We start from the raw sequence: 21965 nt of genomic DNA on the forward strand, positions 1-21965 counted from the left end.
ACCTTTCTACAAAAATGAGAAAGAGGTATCTGCCACTAAGTAAGTTTATGAGAGGAGTTTTTTAATTCCTAGGTCAATTAACAATGATAATTATGAAATTCTGTAAGATCCTAAATCAAAGAAACCAATTATATTTTATCATTATACTGTTATGTACATTAATAAAAATGTACTTATTTTATCAAATTATAATTCAGGCACAGCACATGTGATATTTAAGCAAACCAGAATACTAAATTAATTTCATCTATTTGTATGTACTACAATAGTACTGAAAAAATTAAGAGGAATAGTGCTTTAACCTCCCAGAGAAATAACTTCTACAAATTGATAAAAAATATGTCTCTGCAATAGAAAAATAAGAAAAAAATATGAACAATTCACAAATTGCTGAAAAGCATTTTTAAACAAAATTATATGATTAAGGTAGCTAACAGATGTCATTTTTACCCTTCAAAGATTTTCAAAATGATAATAAATTACCAATAAAGATAATGTGAAATAATTGGGCATTCCTGTATACTACTGGTAAAAGAGTAAATTGAGAGTGTTTATAGAGAGTCGTCAAAATATTCATACCTTAAGCCTAGTAAATCTACTTCTAGGAATATGTCTTATGAAACTAATCAAACAATTTAAAAAATTTGTATACAAAGATGCTTATCACAGCATAATTTCATATATTTAACTAGAAACAATCAAATAAAAAGAATCAACAATATAGGAGGGAAACGGACTTTGGCCCAGTGGTTAGGGCGTCTGTCTACCACATGGGAGGTCCGTGGTTCAAGCCCTGGGCCTCCTTGACCTGTGTGGAGCTGGCCCATGCGCAGTGCTGATGCGCGCAAGGAGTGCCGTGCTACACAGGGGTGTCCCCTGCGTAGGGGAGCCCCACACGCAAGGAGTGCACCCATAAGGAGAGCCGCCCAGCGAGAAGGAGGGAGCAGCCTGCCGAGGAATGGCGCCGCCCACACTTCCCGTGCCGCTGACGACAACAGAAGCGGACAAAGAAACAAGACGCAGCAAAAAGACACAGAAAACAGACAACCAGGGGAGGGGAGGGGAATTAAATAAATAAAAATAAAATCTAAAAAAAAAACAATAGAGGAATTATTAAACTATGGTATACTCATATGATTAAATATTATACCATCATTAAATCATTTCTGAAGACTCTAATGACATGAAAAATACTATTGATGAAGTGAGAAAATGTATCTTTTATAAATTAACATTTTCTGCATAATGGGAGGCAATTAACTAAAATGTTGAGTAAATATCTGGAAAATGGATTAAAGGTGTTCTTTATCTTCTCTTTATACCTCTCTGCATTGTCTTAATTTTTTTTATAACAAGCACATATGACTTTTATAATCAGAAAAATGTTTCTTATTAAAAAAAACAAAAACTTACTAAGCCAAATTTTAGGTACTCCAACTCATATTGAAATGGTTCCCTGATTTCTTTTCCTTATATTTCCAGGGTTGTTTCCTTTGTGAATAATATTAAATTTTAAAAAAGAGAAATAATTACTAAATTTCTTTTCCCACAGGTTCAACTAACTCCTCAGGCATGTCACTTATAATTTTTAAATGTCCATATAATCTCTCAGTGCCTATATGTTTCCCTTATTTTTTGATCTATTTTCCAGCCTTCCTACTTTACGAATTTTCTGTCTCTGAAGACTTTCCTGTGAGCTATAAGACTGTATCTTTCTTTGTAGAGTGTAACTTAAATTATTTATTACTTGTAATTGACAAAAAGAAAACCGTGTTGTCTTGCCATGTAGTTTCCTAAAGCAGCTTAATTGTCTCATGTGAAGTATAAATGGTGCATTTGTCATTGCCCAACTGGAGCAAACCTAATTATAGAGCCATATTCCTTGTTTTGAGAAACTTAAATTTTTATCCTCAGAAATTCAATCTATATTTAACTATTAAAGTTTTAAGTATATTTGTAAATCCTCCAGGGCAAAGTTCTAAATTCTACTGATCTAACAGCTATTTCCCCTTCTCTTGAGGGGGTAAAATACTGGTCTTTACACATTAGCAAAAAAATTAAAGGCCAAATGTGCTACTTCCTTCATTAAGGGCATAAATTTGTCAGATTCCTCTTCCACAATGTGAACCCCTAAATTTTAGCCCATTCTAGAAAAGAGCAATATGTAAATGAAAAGAAAGGTACAACAATACTAATATCAGCCAAGTCTGATTGTCCTACTTTATTTTCACCAAATAGGAAATAAAATGCACAGGTATTATGCCAACCCCCTTTTTTCCATCTTCTTCCACTCCTTCCCATTGCCCCTCCCCCTCACCAGGCACCTCACAGGTCAATTGTTTAGCTGGCGATTTTCAAATATGAGTTCCCTTTGGGATTCCTCCATTACCTAAGATAAATTCTGAGGGAACCCATTTGGCTGAGGTTCTGTTCTAACGGAAAGTGCTCTTTCACCTGGTTCTTCTGGAGGAATATTTAAACCCTCTGACCCTTACAAAGCTGATTCCTAAACCCTAAAAATATCTCCTGGCAATGGGCAAATGGAGCACACCTCCATTTTCAGCTCCACACAAACTCCAGAAACAGAAAAGATACCTGTAACTTCCCACAACCCTGGGAAATCCGGATCCCATTCAAAACCTTGTTGTCCCCAAATTCCCCACAGAGTCTGATGTAAGGAGATCTCACAAGCCAACCAAAACCCAGGGCACTGTTAGAAGCGCTGCCCTTTTCTGCACAACCCAAAGGCACTAGCGTCTCCACAGGCTATTAGAAAAGTACTGCGTCAGACTCTAAACACCCCAGGAAAAGACACAGCAAAAAAGGATGACATGATGCAATGTTTTCAAATGCACACATCTCTATTTGTTTAACTTAAATATTTTTAAATATGTCCTATAGCATTTATTCTTGATTAAACCTCTTCTAGATGGGTAATCATTAACGGTTTCTTTACAGTTGCTGTGCAAACAGTTCATTCATACCTATGACATATCAAATCTCACAGACATGTTCTTTAATTGGATTCATTTATTTCTAATCTCCTTAAGCTCTTACTACTATAATGCTTGACTAAATATATATTAAACTCCATTATTTAAATGACTAAAATAAATTTGAGGAGTATTTTATGAATAAACATCCACAATAATTTGACAAATGTTCTATCATCATCATCCTCATCATTTGCCTCATTATTCACACATTGTTGAAAATTGCCTGGTAGATAAGTTGTATTTAAGCAACATAAGATCTAAAGGGTTTTTAGGTATTTTTGGATTGCCCACTAAAAATGGACAAAAATTTCATTGCCTCTGTATTTGGAGTCAGAGAGCTTGTATAAGACAATGCAGACTATGTAATTTCAATGGGGACCCTTATCAAAGATAAAATAGATAGCTGCCTCTTTTTATGATTTTTTGGGGTTTTGGAAGGTTCCTCGTCCCCCAAAAAGATGTCTCAGTAGTAATCTGCTCAGTAGTAATGGTGAGTAAACTCACCATTAGAAATTTATTTCTTTGGTGTTGGGCAGATAGCCGTAAAAGGGAAAACAGTATGAACCTCATTTGTTTTCTTTCATTGAATCAGTTTATTAATTATTTCTCTAGAATAATGGTTCTCAAATTTCAGCATGCATTAGATGTATTTGAAGAATTTGTTAAAACACAGCTTGCTGAGCTCTACCCCCTATAGTTTCTCAATTGTAGGTCTATGGCGGGGTCCAAAAACTGGCATTTCTAACAAGCTCCCAAGTGGTGCTGATGCTGCCAGTCAGAGAACCACATGTTGAGAAAGACTTTTCTAGATCAGATTTTATCAGGAATGAGAAAAATTAAAGGAAACAGATGAAAGGGGACCACAGAGAAGATAGAAAAAAAACACACTGGAAAGGGAATGGAAGTTCTAAAGAGTAACCAGGCTTCGTGGTTTCCCGAAGGGCTGGTGCCACTGCAGACCTTTTACCAAACCATACCCTTCCCCACCCGTCCTGACTGCTTTCTCTCAGCCTCCTTACAGGCATCTCCTATGCCTGCAGACCTGAAAACCTGAGAGAGCCGAACCAGAAGAATTAGTCTTAAATCTGCTTCTCTGTTAACACCCACCCTCCAGTGGTTTCATCCACTCCCCTGGCTTTAATCCACATGCTGATGAAATCCAGTCCCTAGCCCAGATCTCTCCATTCCGCATATTCCCAGGTCCAACTGCCTACCTGACTTCTCCACTCTGATGAAGGACAGACATCTGGAGCTGAGCATGTCCTTAACAATCCTTGACAGCTGCTCCTCCCTACAAACCTGCTCCTCCCCACCATTCACCCATGTTGCTTAAGCTACAAACCGAGCCTAACTACTCTCGGTTGCTCAACCATCCAATCCATCTGCAAACCCCAGGTCTACCTTCGAAACATATTCTGGGTCTGACTCCTTCTCATTCCTTCACCACTACCTCCCTCCTACAAGCCACCATCAACCCCCACCTACGTAATGACAAAACTTCCCAACTGGTCTCCCTCACTGCACCCTGCCTCCTCCCCAAAGCCTATTCTCCACACCAGCCAGTCATCTTTGTATTGCTTAAATTAGGTGACACCACATGCATGCTCAGAAATCTCCAATGGTTTCTCAAAGCCTTCAAGACCCAACAGGATCTGACTTCCTGTCCTCCTAACATCCCCTCCTTCCACTCTTCCCCTTACTCGTGTTCCAGCCACAGTGACCTGACCTTCTCAGTTCCTCAACGTGCCAAACTGGTTTCCACCTCATAGACTTGGCCTTTGCCTCCCTATGTCAGAAATGCTTGGGCTACAGGTCTCAGTCTGGCTTCATTCAGGCGTTTTCAGAAAGGCCTTTCCCGACCACCCCATCTCCTTATCCTGCTCAATTTTTCTCCCCAGTCACTTTCTGGCACATTTGTTTATAAGTCCCATCTGTTTCTTCCCACTAAAATTTACGCTCCATTAAAGTAGGGACTTGGTTTCAATCACCGCAGTCCTCCCATAGAGCATGACACATAGTAGGCACTCAGGAAATATCTACAGAGTGAAGGAACCATCCCCAGCTTGCCGTAGAGAGAACCCCACTCTAAAACATTTCTTACCATCCCCTTAATTACAGCAACAGAAATTAAGCTGATACTAATGATAGAAATTTGTTTATAATGAAGATCCCATTGAGTCAAATGAGAAGAGACACAAACAAAAAAGAGATTTTAATGTGAAATGCATGTAGTGTCTCTAAATATTTTCCCCTGGATTTCAATTAGCCCTCACAATAAAACACTACCCTGCACTTTGCTATTTCTTTAACTACTCTAATTGGTGGAATGAAATTGACACTGCTCTGCCCTCCCCTTTGTGGGCTGGATACTTCCAGCATTCCTGAGCTGTAACCCTGCAGGGGTCCATTACCAAAATCCAGCACAACAAATACTTCACTTTGCTAGGCCTGTGGTAAGATTTCAACAGCTAATATAAATGCTGTGACTTCCAACACTATTAGTCTCTTAACAGCTTATAAAAATTAAAATGGAAAACCTCATGTTGCACTTGGTTAGTTCAGGGGAAAGCTGCTCTTTTCCTGTTGTATATTTGGACACCAATATCAATTAATAGGGGTGTTGAAAGAAGCAAATCTCATGGGTTTCTTACCTTCAGCTACCAGAATACATAACAGTCATCACGAGCACAGCAAGTAAAATGAATGGCTCAAGAGGAGCAGCAAGCAACTAACCATGAATGCTCAGCACCAAGGATTCTATTTTTATAATGGTTTTCAGGAGGAGGAGGGGGCAGAGGAGAGAGACAACACACTCTAAGATTGCATTACCAGAGAATGCTGCTATTCTCAGAGAGAAGTAAAAAGTGGCAAGGGATTTGGGTTTAAAAGTACAAACACGGAGAGAATCCCACCTTAATGGGCACCATTATGACATCCAGTTCAGTGTAATGAGGCTATTTCCCCAATCTGGCCAGCAGCCCATATTAGCACGGCTTTACTGATGTGGATACAAGAAATTCTGTTTAAACAAGAAATCCTGGGGAAAAAAAAGATCCTTTCACAGGCTCTATCCATTTAGCAATCAATCAAAGGAAAATGTCCTTTTTAGAAAAGGCAGCAGCTTCCATTTAAATCCTGGTAACGTATCAGATACTCTAAATAAAATAACCTTCCATGGGTGACACTTAATCTATTGTTATTTTGTTTTTTTAAAAATCAGGACCATTTTTAACTGGTGAAAGGGAGAAAATAGTGTCAGGCCTGGGAGGTGAAAATGTTGCTCAGCAGTGACTATTGGAAGCACACCAAACTGTGAAGCAATTGCATCACTTTGTGGAGACCCTACTTCAAACAAGGACAAAAACTATTCAGAGAACTTTGCACAGTCGCTGCAAAACATCTTAAATTGCTTCCTATCTGGTGAAATCATAGGAAATTGCCAGTAATGGGCTGTTTCAATGTACGAAAATGGCAATTTCCTATGATGCACTCTAGTACAACATTACCGGACAAAAGAGAGCATGCCGAAGAGGAAAGCTTTGGGCATGGAGTCTCGGCCCAGGGTGAGGATACTCACTAGCTGGGTTGTGCTGAGTAAGTCACCTGACCTCTCCAGCAGGCAACAGACTCCAGAGCCCAAGCTCTTAACTAATACGCTAAGCTGCGTAATAAAATTTACTTATATCTCCTTCCATAACACACTTTTAAAATACCTCAGAAGGCATCCCTGTGTTTCTCAGGGTTTGAAACATCTAACAAAGAAGCCCAGGGTTAGGCTCATCATACTCAAACAGCAGCAGCACCGTAACTGCAAACACAACAGTGGGGAGACCGCTCCCCGCCTCCCACACTCCTCCAAATCTGGAACCATCCATAAGCCATATATGGACTTTGCCCCACCGGCTCTTCCAAACTGCCGGTGTTTGTAGTCCTAAAATATACTTCACATTTGCCTTCTGCAAATAATTTTTAAAACACAACCATTATTCATATGGTAGCACAGTAAAGTTATAACAATAAGATTTACATTCAATTCAGGAATATTGATATCTCTAAAAACTTATAAAACTGTGTTCTGGGCCTATATGCTAAAAACATATTTATTACTAAAGTCTGGTGAACACGTTTAAGATATACTAGTACTGATTTTGGAAAAGGCAAGGGCTTTGGAAAAACAGTTTCCAGTTCTCATGGAACCTGCTCAATCCAACAAAACGTTCAGAGTAAAGAAGGTAAGGAAGGAAAGAAACCCTAGCTTTTACAGTAGCGGTAAGGCAATCACCATTTGAATCTAATTTGAAGAAGAATATTAATTGCATTACAGAGAGTATTTACCTGGAAAAAAACAATGTGACAAACGTAGGTAGGTTCCCAGCCTACCTCAAATGACCCTCCTTCTACTTCAACCCCTTAAAAATCCCACCCATTTCATGATAGCTACACCCACAGTTTGAGCTCCTATGTATTCTGTACCCTCAGCAAATAGCACATGTATACTAGATTGTTACAAAAGGAGCTATCTTAGTTCTTAAATATTTAAGTGGAAGTCTTCTTTGTTAGCAAGTGAACAGTGAACTCCTCAAGAGATGCCAAGACTTCTGCTTCATTTATTCATGCAATAAATGTCATCCACCACACTCTGTGAGTCACTAGTGATGTAGCCACACTATTCCATGCAGGACAACAAGGAATAAACAGAAGGCTTTACTGAACATCATCGAAGATGCCAGTGTTTTATCCACTTTAAAACATAACAACTGATCTAAGCTGACAGAACATTGGTTCTAATAGAATTAACCTTTGAGATCTGCTAAAAGATCATTTTCTTAAAACCTCCTTTTTTCCAGGAAAGTAACATAGGAAAAGCACCGTCCTCCACACCTGACACAGAGAAGGCACTTGGCAAATGCTAGCTTACTCTCCCTGCAGCAGACACCTCTGCTCCTTTCACAGCACACAATGAAAAACAGGGTGAACCTCACTGAATTGTAGAGACCACCACACAAGAATTGCACAATGCCTGGAAGGGTTCCGGGGAGAGGCTGGGAAGAGGGGAGAAAATAAACACCTAAATTTGTGGATTTGAGGATTTAGAAATTTAAGTTAAAGAATTATTCAATTCCCTAACTGAAGTATTTCAGCTGACGTCTCATAATTGGCAAAATCTAGTAAAGACAACTAAGATAATTTGAGCACCCGCTTTCTTCCAGGCACTGCGTTAATCTCTATATATACATCATCCCTAATCCCTATAAGATGCATACAGATGTCCCCATTTCACAGATGGGGAAGCAGAGGGCCGAAGGGAGACTTGCTCAAGGTCTCACAACTCTCATGCAGCAGAGCCATGATTGAATCCCAGGTTCATCTAACAATAAGGTCCATGCCTTTCCTTCATAGGTTATTTTGGCTATTTATAAATAACAAAATCCCCTACTGCAATATCATTTCCTGGAGTAAAAGTCACAAATGGTAAACAGATGGCCTATGCTCAGTGTGACCCCCAACATTGCCAACACCTGACAAAATCATCCCTCTCACCATGTATCTGCCATCACTTTGAATCACCCCCACCAGTTCCCTGGACCTTGGAATGCCTAGGGCAGGGGAAAGGGAGTGAAGGGACATCAACCCTTCAGGCAGGCAGAATTTTAAATTTCTCCACTGATAGGCACTCTGGTCTGTCCAAGTTCCATCTAACCTCTAACCAATCATTTGGTTTGCATGATGGTTTAAGCAAACAGCCCATCAACACAAATGGCTTTTTCATTACCACCTGTTCATCTAATCACCTGTCATAAGCCAGTGAGAACAGAGAGCAGGGAGGGAAGCACTGGATGAAGGGAAAGCAGTAACAGTCTTTTAATAACTTATCAAGATATGCGTAACCATAACCCCTCCTATTACACACACATACACACTCTTTTAACAAACATAAAAGTGTTCTCCGCATTGGTAGACTAAATCAAGAGAGAACAGCATGCTTCTCTGGAGCTCAAGAAAAACCTCATTTGAATATGTGCATCTATTCACAATTATCTGGATGATGTCCTGAGTTAATTAAGGCAATGATCCATGTTTTTCAAAAACGTGACTCAAAAATTAGAACTCCTTCCTCCTAAATGCTGGGCTATGAGAAAGCCATAAGGGAGCAGTCAGGCTGGTCACTTAGTGCACACCAACTGGCCTCTGCCCAGGAACTGAAGAAGAGGTTCCATGGGTTGATGCCCTCCAGGACAGGGCAACCACAGAGGAAGGAGTGGAGGCAAGAGATGGTTGGGGAGGGAGAAGCAGTGGATGACCCACCTGCCCAGAGCAGGCTGGAAAGTTCTCCATTAGTGAACAGAGTTCCCTGGCAACAGCCAACCAGTCTCCTCTATACTCTCTCAAAAACTGAAAAGGAGGGTCAGTACCTTCACACGTACACAGACACAAACATGTCGGAAATACCCTGCTGGCCCTGGGAGGTTATTTGCGCCACGTCCGACAAAAAGGATGACAGAGCTTGCCAATCTACTGACGTTTAGTTTAACAAAATAATAAAATGTTAAATCAGGTTGCAGAAATAAAATAAATAGCAATAGCAACCATGTATCTGTGTAATCCAAGGGCAAGCAATTCAGTAAAAAAAAAAAAATATTTGCAGGCCATATTTTTTCTTACGTAATGAAAATATTCTAGTGAGACCCATGGGAGAAAATGACATATTTTAAATTGAATGTGATTAATAAGATAGCACTGGTAAATTTTAGCCACTGAAATGTCAATAGCTGCACACACTTGTGAAATAGCAACCTGGAGGCAGCTTCCTAAATTGGTGACACCTTAGTTACAATGTCAGAATTGCATTAACTTACAATTCTCATTAGAAATCTAGTTTAAAATTCACTAACATTTGCAACTACATCCTATAGGAGGTCCTGCACAAAATATCATTTATAGCCTTGCCTGGTTTAGGATCATACATCAGTGAGTACTTGATGAATATTAGTGGGAGACTGTTTTTAATGGCGTTAATAAACTAGATCTCATCTATATCTTTGCAAGCTTCTGTGCATAGTAATTTTGAACAGTTTAAATGTGCCATTGTAAGTGGTACAGTGGTTATGTGGTTGAATGCTACTTAAGGATAAAATGTCACGTCTGCAGCTTATTTTGAAATGATTCAGTTGGGAAAAAATATCCATATATACAGATGCATACAGGTAGAAAGAGACATAAAGCAAATATGGCAAAATGTTAACAGTTGTTGAATCTAGATGATGTATTAATGGATATTCACTGTGCTATTCTTTCCATTTTCCGCATGTTTGAAATATGTTTATGTTTTAAAATATTTTAAAATAGGTTTTCCCCCTTCATAGGTTTAACTTTGAAGAACAAAATAGACAAAATATCTTTATCCTTGAAAATGGCAGAATATTTCTTATTTTTAAAACGTATGAAGTCTAAAAACTTAAAGGGAACAAAGACTCATCATTTTCCTAGAAATTACTTTTCATAGTTTATTGGGTGTTCCACATTTTCAATTTTCTTCACATTAAGTGCAAATGTTTTCCATATGGAGTGGGTATGAATAATCAGTACTGCTAATTAAACTCAAGGAAATATGAACTTGAGAAAATCACTTAGGTCTTTAACACAATAAACTTTTCTTTTACTCTCCACACTTTTGTGGACTTTCCTCAACATTCACTAGTTCCATTCATCTATCCCCTCTTGAAAATAATCAGATAGCAGGGCTTGCTGTACTAACATTTATTTCAAAGCCTGTGGGTATTCAAAATCTGTGAAGGAAAAGAAAAGAAAAGAGAAAAGAAGAAAAGAAAAGAAAGAAAGAAAGAAAGACTTTAAATGTAGAAAATCAAGCTAGAAGGGTATGTGTGTTTTATAGAAAGTCATGACCTTGTTAGTAATTTTTTTTTTAGTTCTAAGGAAGAGCTATATAGAATTATTAAATCCCAGGGATACAAAGAAGCTACGAGAATTTTAAAATTTTCATTATACTGTCTTCTCATTCTCTTCAGATTTTCACAATACATGGTGGTCATACAAGAGCCAGTAAAAGCATGATACCATACACTACCATCGCCCCCAGTCTTGCTATCTGCACTGCTGCAAGCTCCTTACTAAAACAAAGTTACCAAACATTCCTGATCATCATTGCTTTTGTTAGATAATAACAACTGATTTTCCTAGGCATATTTTAACTTCAACAATAAATTTAACATCAGGAAATTTTTTAAATGAGCTTATGATTGTAGCTTCCACCAAAACGTCACACCTTCATTTGACCTATGCTTATTTACGGTTGCCTCTCCTTTGTTTACATGAGAATCCCTTCAAAATGTATGCTATTAAACTGTTTAAATTTGGAAAACAACTGGCATGTCAAATTATTTAGGGGTTGTGGTTTTAAGTTCATTGTTTGAGGTGGTGTATTTGAAAGGAATTTACTTATCATTCTCAGGCATCGTAGAGAACTTGCCCTGACAACAAATGCATGTGGTAGTTCAGCACTACTACTGAGAATCAATAGCCATCTATTTAATTTGCTAAGACAATGTAAATTAGTAACTTCCAGCCAGATGTGTGCTATACACAGCAAACAAACTGCAACCTGTTCATTATGAAAATCCTGTCAACACACACAGAGCCACTTGATGACATTTCATCTAAGGCAGTTTCCACATTTGCAGCTATAAAAATTATCCTAAGACTTTTTCTGTAAAGAATTGGAGCTGCTGACTCATAAAAGGATAATCAATTTCAGCTTTTCTTCTTGTGTGCTTGTGTATACATGCTTCTGTGTGTTTATTTCTCTTTTCATTTGGAGGTATAAAGCATTCAGGAAAATGTGTGCTATGCTATTTTTCCCTTTATAAATCATTTCTTCATCCTCATTACATCTTTTTAATCTGAAGTAAAGTTGGTAGTCTAATTCTATGGCACTGAAAAAGAGTACAAAGTGGAAAATGACAGAGTCAACAGAAAAAAACAACAACAAAGAATACCTATTCCCTGGGAAACAAAACAGAATATTTCAAATTGACTCCAACATAAATTAAGTTAACCCATTGGGAGGTCTAACTTGCATTCTGATCATTTATATGGGTTTGTGTGACTATATACCCTGCTGTTTGATAAAAAATGATTACGAACCACAGGCACACACCAGAGAACAGAGTGTATGTATAATGCTTATGATGTCTCAGACATACAAAGCACCTTCTTAAAGAATATCCATTTCCTTTCCATGGTAAGCAGACATAATTTTTCACCTTTTAATACTTCTGCATCTCAGAGTGCCTTATTTTGTGAGTTATGCTTTGCTATTTTCTCTTATATTTATTTTAATATATGAAAAACTACATTCACAAAATAGATGGCTTGGTTTCATAAGACCCAAAACATTGATATGTTTTCTGCTCTGTATTAAAATCCACAGCCTCTTGCTGTTACAAAAAAAAAAAAAAAAAAAAAACCTAATAGCATTTTCTTTAGCACTGTTTGCTAAAATGAGAGAAATAAAAACTTTCATAATAGCCAGCTATTACTCCTGAATACTGAATCTTCATCTAAACCAACTCCATTTTTCTAAGTCTATTGAAATATATTTTATTTAACAGGCTTAGAGTAAACAGCCTTATTGCCAGGCATAATATTTCCAACCACTACAGTTTTAATTTGGCAATTTAGAACAACTTGAAATGAATCTACATCACCTACAACAGAGTCTGCTTCCAAATAGCACCCCTTAACCAACTTCCTAATGTCAAAATAACATTTCTACTAAGTACCTGGTGTGTGAAAAATTCCAAAGTAAATAACTCCTGAGATCCCCTAAAATCATAAGAACTTCAACCTGTATAAAAACGGCAACTGCGCACACAAAAGGGTTCTTCATAAAGCCTTAAACCCCAAGCAATTCGACTTTCACAGGCATTACACAGAACGTGCTTTCTACGCCAGTCACACACGAGGCCACGTGATCAGCCTTTAGGGCCACACCGGCAACCAGAAATGATTATTGTTTCCAGAAATAATAAGGCTCAAACGCGGTCGCCGCAGCTACCCAGTCAGCCGCGCCCGCAGGTGGCCCCGCAAGCCTCGCTCTTCACACCGCCAAGTGGCGCACAACGAGGAGTGCGTGCGCACCGGCCAAGGCCGAGATCGCAGCATTAGCTCGGATCCCTTTGCTTTCTGGGGGCTAAAGTCAGACCCTCCTGGTCACTTAAACCCTCTTTGTGGTTCTGGGAAAGAACCTCTTTCTCTCAGAACTCTTAACTTTGATTGGAGACTCTGGTTAAAATTAAGAACTTCAAACTCCAGATTTCAAAAAGTGAAACAGATGTCCTGTTTGCTAACCATAAATGGCTCCGTACGTCGGACCCTTTCCTTTTTTTTTTTTTTTTTCTTTCTGCCGTATTAAGTTTTATTTAATGCAGAGTCCGCTTAAAAGGAGGGAGAGTAGGAAGCAAATATGGACTGTGAACAGAATACCTCCTAAATCTTTCTCAAGAAAATAACGAAGGAAACCTCTTTAGGAAGAGGAAAGTGCCCGGGCTGCCTCGCCGCCTCGCAGCGCAGGGACCTTCGGGCGCGCCCCCGCGTCCCTTGAACCCCGCCTGCTCTGACCCCGAGGGCCCGCGCCCGCACCCTCACAGGGGCGCGAGTTGCGGGAGCCGGCGCAGGGCGTCCCAGGCATGCACTCACGTGAGGACGTAGTTGACGCTGACGATGCAGTGTGGCCTGGACGAGCGGCTGTTGTGCACGATGGTCGCGTAGCTCTGAACCCATACCCAGCCTCCGTGCTTTGCCAGGAACCTGTAGTACTTGGTGGTCACCTGCCCCTTCACCAGCACTGATGGACAGAGAGAAGGCAGAGCGCGGGAAATGAGCCGGGCCCAAATGCAACCCCAGGCGATGACGGAGGGCCTGGGGTCCTAATAACCTCGCCAGGGAGTGGGGAAAGACAACAGGGAGCTTCCCCAAGGAGTATCCTGTTAATTTGCATCGAGTCCTCTGGACATTCTTAGAGGGGCGCTAGGAGGGTGGTCCCTAGCTGAGTCAATAGTTTCACCACTGGCAAAAGAGAGAGCACTTAAAGGTGTGGGATTTTCCCAGATCTGCTTTAACTACAGAAGGAAGGCTCTGAGCAGCATAACTCCGGACTCACGTTCTCTGCCCCTGGAAATTACACTCCAAGCAAAGCTATATAGCAAAAGCGGAGGAGAGCCAAGGCGCATGGGCGAGGTGGACTATCTTCAGCTTTGTTTGCATCTTTAGTGAGGTTTGCAGGAGGAGAAGCGCATCAATAGAAGCATTAAGACCAGTAAGGTCCAGAAACGCCCCCTCTGCCGGAGCGTGTGGCCTGAGGGTGTTCCAGAATCAAGGCGCAGCCCAGTGTCGAGCAGCCCCTCGCCGACCTCTTATTTCCGTTCCTCGCCCCAGGGTTCCCACCCATCTGCTTCTCGTGGTCTGAACTCGCAACTCCCAGCCCCGGAAGCGCCAGGGCTGATCGCGCGCGGCAGGGCGGCGCCTTACGCAGGTGGTGGGCGCAGCGCAGGTGGAAAGTGTCACAGCCGTGTACGTGATGGTACAACGTCTTCTCAATGAGGTCCTGCGGCTCATACCCGGTCAGCTCCGCCACCCTGCGGAGAGCAATCGCTGGGATGAGTCGGGGTGAGGGGCACCCCACCCCGCCGGGACAGGCGTCTAAGACCTGGGCGCCCCGCCCTCACTATGCAAGGCCGGGTCCGTGTCCTAACTGCGAAAAGACCTCTAAGGTCAGGGGGAGCGCTCCCTCACCGAGCAGGGCCTCCTTCCCTCCCTGGCCCTTTCCCTCCCTGTCCGCCCACCTGGAGTCCAGGAAGATGAGTTTCATGTCCAGGCTGGCGCGGAACATGAACATGTTGCTGTGCAGCTTTATCTCCGTGACAGCGCTGGGAGGCAGCGAGTGCCCCACAGCCACCAACCCTACGTTCTGGTAGCAGCCGTCGAAAGGGGACATGTCCAGGCTATACTGGCGGATCTTCAGGTAGCCGCTGCAGTGAATGACCTGAGGGGGAGGGGTGGGAAGGGCATACTCAGCCACAGCCAGGCAACTCCCCCCAAAAAGGGGGCGGGGGTTGGAGCATGGTCCTCTGCCACAGTGTGGGCCACGCCCTCGCACTGAAGAGTTCAGTCTCTGGTGCTCCGAGTTGCCTCAGCGGATGACGCTCCCGCCGCACTGGACTCATCTGCGGGCTTGTGAAAACGCAGGGACCTGGGCCCCACCAACCCTACTGCAGCCCCATCGCGAGACGGGGCCCTGGAACCTGCATTCTAACGCTGTTTAATCACATTAAACTTGACAAAACGTTGGTTGTTAACCACTTTGGGAGGTCAGAATCTGACGCTATGAGTAGAAATCAGGAATCCACAGAAGTTATCGATCATTTCAGACGCTTTACATACCCCTGGAGCCCACCCATGGGTGAAGAGCCCCGGAGGCCGGCCCGTATCCTGACTGACTCAGACCAATCGTGAAGCTTAGGTTCCAGGTGCTCGCAAAATTCAGTGACCCAAGGGAAACGGACTTTGGCCCAGTGGTTAGGGCGACCATCTACCACATGGGAGGCCCGCGGTTAAAGCCCCGGGCCTCTTTGACCCGTGTGGAGCTGGCCCATGGGCAGTGCTGATGCGCAAGGAGTGCCGTGCTACACAGGGGTGTCCCCCGCGTAGGGGAGGCCCACGCGCAAGGAGTGCACCCATAAGGAGAGCCGCCCAGCGGGAAGGAGGGAGCAGCCTGCCGAGGAATGGCGCCGCCCACACTTCCCCTGCCGCTGACGACAACAGAAGCGGACAAAGAAACAAGACGCAGCAAAAAGACACAGAAAACAGACAACGGGGGGAGGGGAGGGGAATTAAATAAATAAAAAATAAATCTAAAAAAAAAAAAATTCAGTGACCCACGACACGTGCGGGGGGCTCTCGGGGGCAGCCTGTCAGTCGCGCGCACCCCGCGCGCACCCCGCGCGCACCCCGCGCCTTGCACGCCCCGCCTACCCTTGGTTGTTGACACCGCCGCCGCCAGGCGACGTCGAGCTTCTGGCTTAGCCACGCACCTTGTATCCTCCACAGGTGAGGCCCGCGTTCCTCTTGGCCAAGACGCACTTCATCCTCAAGAAAAAGGATCGCTCGATCTCGTACTCTGGGGGAGAGACGCGGAGAGAGGCTCAGGGCGTGAGGCCGACGTGCGGTGAGGCTCTGCTGTGCCCGCGACGGCTAATAGGGGAGAAGCCACGAGCGGACTGTGGTGGACCCGCGGACCCGAGTGTCGCGAACACGTGCCTGCCCTTACCCTGCACGAAGTGAGAATGGTAGGGCTGGTGCGCCGTGAGCACCGCCGTCATCTCGTCGTGGTCAGCCGGGTGGATGTATTCGTAAATGCTGTTCCCGGTCAGCTCTACCTGTAAAGAGGAGGTTGTCACCGTTCCCGTAATGGTAGCTTGAACCATGGGATCTGCAGGACTATGGGGATCAGAGCCAGAATTCTGCAGTCAGCCCTGAGTTCTAAATCAGTTCCGCCACTTGCTACCTATCGCCAACTAATCTTCAGTTTCCTTTTCTATGAATATAGGAGGAGGAGGAGGAGCAGTGATGAAGACAATGATGACAGCTCCCAGGTAGTGTTCGGGTAAGATGTCATGAGATAATTTATGTAAGCGCCTCTCAGGTGCCTGTCATAATGGAAGAGCTCAAATTAAGTAGCCATAATTTGGGCCTGGTTGGAAGCTAAAGGATAAGGGACATCGAGGAAGGGGGACTTCCAGGCCCACTTTAGACTGAGCCATCCTGAATTGTTTCTTACCCCAGAACTGCAGATGTGAAAGTTCTAGGGGAAGCCGCCTCCACTTCCTGCCTCCAGCTCTAGCTGAAAATAATGCAGGCAGAAGTACAGACCTTCTACCTACCTGAGAAAGACCCAAGTGCACCGAGGCTGTCTCTGAGATGTACATGATCTTCCCATCTGGGGCCACCACGAAAATGAAGCCATCCAGGGTCTGGAGAGGCAGAAACAGGGTGAATGGGGAGTCCTCTGAGCCATATTGGTGAAATGGGGAGGGGGGCGGGGAGAAGGAGCGAAGAGAGGCTAGCAGGAAACAGGGCATAGAATGCCAACCACATGGTCTCCCCTTTTGTTCATTCCAAACTTGTAATCATCTGGGACACACAGCAGGCACTGGAAGAATTAACAGTCTGAAAAGTTTGGAAGCAGACAGTAGGTGACCAGTGGTTCTGGATAGAGTGTGAGAGAATGGGATTTAGGAGATGGCAGGCTTTATGGGCATCAAGTCTGTAGAGGAGTGTTCTACTGTGTATGTGTGTTTACATAAATGCATCAAACTGACAGGTTCTCAATGAGGGAAACTCTTAGACTTTCACCACCCCCTTCTTGGTCCAAGAAGTGGAGGCATAAGCATGAAGACAGATATAATGACCACACAGCTGAATGCACACACAGTGCAGTGAGGGCTCAGTGGCCTAATGGCTAGAGACCTGAGAGAGAATTAAAGAGACCTTAGAAGAGCTAATGTTTGCGCAGAGCCATGAAGAGGAAGCTTGGACTGGAAAAAAGAGGAAAAGCTTGTAGGTAGAAGAAACAGCATAGACAAAAGGTAGGGCGTAAGGGAAGGGAGGGTCTGGTGTATTCTGGATTTGATGTACCAAAGATGAGACTGAGAAAGTATCCTGGGGCTAAAATTTGGAGAGTTTGAAATGCTAGCGTGAGGAATTTGGAGTAGCTCCTATAGACATCGGGGTTCCAGCAGAGGTTTTTAAGCAGGGGACTAGCATGCTTAAATGTGGTTTTGTTTCCTATCAGATTGTGGACAATGGCCAAAGGAGAAAGGAGTGGGGATGAAATCAGAGTGGGATGGCTGCAGCACAGAGGCTTCAGCCTCAACTTTGTGGTCCCAAAGGGGATGGGGAGGGGAGAAGTCTAATTTGAAAACAGTTCTGACTGTGCAATGCATGCTATTTGGCGGCAGAAAGAGAAGTGGAAGGTGACTTCATGGCTTCAGGAGGGACATTGAGCAGAGGATATCATTAACAAAGGTTGAAATTTTAGGGATACATGGTGAGATTTTGTATGAGGAGGAGTCTGAGAGATAGTGATAATGGATTCTTGTCTTGGAGATGCTAACTTTAGGGTGTGTGCGGATTTCCCTTTGGAGGTGTCCAACTGGCAGTAGGAAATAAAGGTCTGAAGCTCGAGAGAGGGGCCTAGACTGTAGATACCCACTGGCATCATGCGCATGTGGGGAAGAGAGTTGAGGTGGTAGTGTTGAGTGAGATCTCCCAGGAGACCTTGGAGATGTGAGGAGAAAGAGAGCTGGAGGGAAGCAGATGTGGCTTAAGCGACTGAGCTCCTGCCTACCACATGGGAGGTCTGTGGTTCGGTTCCCAGTGCCTCCTAAAGAAGACAGCAAGCTGGCTCAACAGGCAGGCATGGCAAGCTGACACAATAAGATGACACGACAAGAGACACAAGAAGAAAAACATGAGAGACACAACAAAGCAAGGAGCAGAGGTTCCTGGTGCTTCCTAGAGAAGACAGCAAGCTTATGTGATGGGCAGGCATGGTAAAATGACACAATGAGAAACACAGGAGGAATAACATAATGAAAGACACAACAAAGCAGGGAGTGGAGGTGGCTTAGCGATTAGGAGCGTCCCTCCCACATCAGAGGTCCTGAGTTCAGTTACTGGCGCCTCCTAAAGACAAACGGACACAGCAAGTGCAAACAACAAGGGGGTTGGAGAAATAAATAAAGTTCTTGGGGGGGTGGAGAAAGAGAGCTGAAACACTGGGGGAAACTCACGCATCTACAGGTCAGCCAGCAGCAGTGAGAAAATCAAAGAGGAAGCAGTGGAGAGGAAGGAGAAAAATCTGGGGGAAATGGTGCTATTTAGAAACCAAGGGTGGGGGACAAGAATATTAAAGAGGAGCAGTCAGCAGAGTTACCTCCTTGTTCAACCATCACCTTCTCAGTGAAACCTTCACAGACCACTCAACACAGCTCTCCTCCTTCTCTCTTCTGTTTTCCTCCCTAGCATCTACACCACTGGACACACTATGGCAAGCACTTCTGTGGATTCTTGAGCCTGCTCTCCATAGAATGTAAACTGTATAAGGGCAGGGTTTTCTGCCTGGCCCAAAGCTGACCCTCATGTATTTGTGAAATGAACAAGGTCAGGTAGAATGAACTTGCTGATTTAACCATGGAATTGTGGTGGACCAGTGAGGAGCACAGAGTAGGTGAATGGGTAGAAGAGAGGCCAAACTGGAGTTGGGGAATGGGAGTGAATGGGAGGCAAAGTAAAGGAATTGGGAGTGTAAGCAAGTCCTGCAGGAAGTTTGTGGTGAAGAAGATTGTAAGAGCTAGAAGAGATGAGGGATTGTTACCAATTTTGATCTTTTGTTTAGATTGCTCAGGGAAATTAACTGGGGATTTGGAAGGATGGGGAGGGGAGAAAAGGAACCTCTGGTGGAAGGTGGCCATGAGAGGAGAGAGGGACATCTCCTTTCTGGATAACTTTGAGGTAAGGACAGGCAGGGTCTTGGTGGGGCAGTAGGAGCTGTGGCGCTCCTGACCCGGGATGCCGCAGGCCCCTCATCCTGGCTCAGGGGGAGAGCCTGCTCAGTTCCCCAGCTGTCCCTTAGATTTGAGGGACTCCCGTGTGAGGAGCTCTTGGTGGACTTGAGGAATAATAAAGAGGATGCAGGGTGGGGGACAAGCCTAAAAATGCTACCAGGGAGTTCACTGTTTTAAATATTTGCACTGCACCTTAAGCGGGCAACTGGCAATTTAAAACGGCATGCACTGCAAATAAGGCGGAAAGTCACCTCACTTTGGTTAAACTTGCTACCTGAGGGTGGGGATGGCGTGCCGGAGGGTCTGTGCAGGCCAGAGCTGGGTGAGAGCTCCTGCAGGGGGAGGAGCGACCCGGGAACTACCGGGAGGAGATGAGACAAGCTGCTGGCGCAGCTGGGTCGGGAATGTGGGGGCTTAAAGCAATGAACCGGCATTTCTATCACACGCCCGTTATTTCCTGTGGCGATCCTGTGTGTCAGGCCGCCCTGCGCCTGGCTCTGGAGGCTTGGCCTAGGGCGCCTGGGTTCCCTCAGGCATGTCGTAGCACATGGCACCCCATTTCTCCCTTGGTCCACACGCCCTGGTGGGGCCTTGGCGGGCTCTCTTCCAACCCCACTGCCCACGTTGTCACCTTGCCTCCCGCTCAGCCTCGCGGGCTACCATCTGCACTAAGCGGGATTAAGAGGCTAAACATTTTAATTTAGGAGGCTGCGAGAGGGCCGTTTTCAGGCAGAAGCTATTTTTCTGGGAAACAAGGAACCACGCAGGCGCCGGGCGCTCGGTGCTCATCGCCCGTGGGGCCCGGAGGCGGGTGCTGGTACCTGAAGCAGGTGGGAGCCCAGCTCGCGACCCACATTGTCCAGAGGGCTGGTCCGACTCGAGTGGCCCCACGCCTCGCCGAGCCCTGCGAAGACACAGAAACACCCTCAGCGACGCGATCCTGAGCCGGCATTCATTCTCTCTCCCTCTCTCTCCCTCTCAAACACACACACACACACACACACACACGCCCTGGCGATCACCCGGGCTCCCTCACCAAACCTGGATAGTTTTGATTCGGAACGTGCACATTTCAGCCCGACCGAGAGGACTGAGCAGACGTCGAATCCCGCCCCAGAGCCTCGGGGGGATCTCAGGAAGGACAGGGCCCTGGCGGAGCGCGTCACTGGCAGGACCCGGAAAGGTCGAGCTTAGGGACAGCATGTGCCAGTGGCGTGGCGCCTGGCGGGGCCTCCTCACCGCACCCTAGCAATAACTTTCGCGTAGGTTCTGTGCTATGCCTGCGGGGGAGTTTTGCCTGTCACCCTTATCACGAACCCGAGATGCGCCCAAGCCTAAAGGAGGCCCCGGGCCCGCGCGCCGGTCCCTGGCCGACCTTGGCTGGTTTTCTGGTTGGCTGCGGGGCCCTCCCGCCGTCCCCCTCCCCTCAGCCTCTGCTGTAACCCCCCTCCCAACGGTCCGTTTGCTTGCGGTTGGCTTCCAGTTTGAAGTTTACCGCATTCCTCCGCAATCCTTCTCCCCATCTTCCTCAGCTCCTCTCGTCTTAGCCCCCCGCCTCACGAAAGGAATAAAACAAAACAAAAACCGAGGGCGCATGGGCTTTTCTGGAGTTACTTTGGGTCTCGTGGATGCTATCTCGTCGATGCTATCACGTAAAGATCTTTCAGGGTTTTGTCACGAATAATTTCTTCGGTGATCCCTAAAAATTAAAACGCTCAGGACTACCATGGCATTTGGGGGAAAAAAAAAAAAAAAGATATGGAATCTGCTGTTGTACATGTTTGCAAAAAAAGTAACGCAGAAGAAACTTGCCGGGACCTAGGTTAAACTATTTATGAGTAATATCTTTTAACAATGTTGCTGCTGAAATTATTTTAACTAGGTATTTAAACGCTTTTATGCTTACACCATTAAACAAGGCTTAACATGACTCCCCCCAGAAGGCGATTTTCTGCGTTAAGGGGCAAATCACCATGAAGTACACAGTGACAAACACGCCATGGTAATAAGGGGGTGGGGCAGAACTTTCAGAATAAAACCTGGAGTTGGACTCCTAGGCGGTGCCGGCCAAGAGCTCCTTCCCAGGCAAGCGATCAAAACCCAGGCAAATAGTAACCGTGAGCTCCCTTAAGCTCGAATCGGGTCTTTCAGGGTATTTGCACATCTAAATAAATCTAACGATTTCCCCACTGCTCTGCAAACACTGATGCTCCCCGCCTCTGCCCGGACTTCTGTCCGCACCCCCCCCCCCCCCGCGCCCCGCGCTTCCACCCCTCCTGCCTCTTTAGCCCGCCCCAGTTTCCTTCCCTAGAGGGACTCCTCTGCC

At 44.7% G+C, this 21965-nt stretch overlaps 1 protein-coding gene across 1 annotated transcript in view; it reads right to left on the bottom strand.

The window, feature by feature from the left end:
• SIM1 (SIM bHLH transcription factor 1) overlaps positions 1–21965 on the bottom strand; it is a 74711-nt gene that overhangs the window by 43465 nt on the left and 9281 nt on the right. Inside the window, exons 2-8 of the mRNA XM_058307188.1 lie at positions 20461–20543; positions 16951–17044; positions 16342–16446; positions 16106–16191; positions 14858–15057; positions 14544–14650; positions 13713–13860 (exon numbers count right to left, since the gene is read on the bottom strand). Of these exons, the coding sequence (XP_058163171.1) occupies positions 13713–13860; positions 14544–14650; positions 14858–15057; positions 16106–16191; positions 16342–16446; positions 16951–17044; positions 20461–20543 (823 nt within the window). The remainder of the gene's footprint in view (positions 1–13712; positions 13861–14543; positions 14651–14857; positions 15058–16105; positions 16192–16341; positions 16447–16950; positions 17045–20460; positions 20544–21965) is intronic.

This window comes from Dasypus novemcinctus, chromosome 11 (genome assembly GCF_030445035.2).
Source record: "Dasypus novemcinctus isolate mDasNov1 chromosome 11, mDasNov1.1.hap2, whole genome shotgun sequence".
NCBI lineage: Eukaryota > Metazoa > Chordata > Mammalia > Cingulata > Dasypodidae > Dasypus > Dasypus novemcinctus.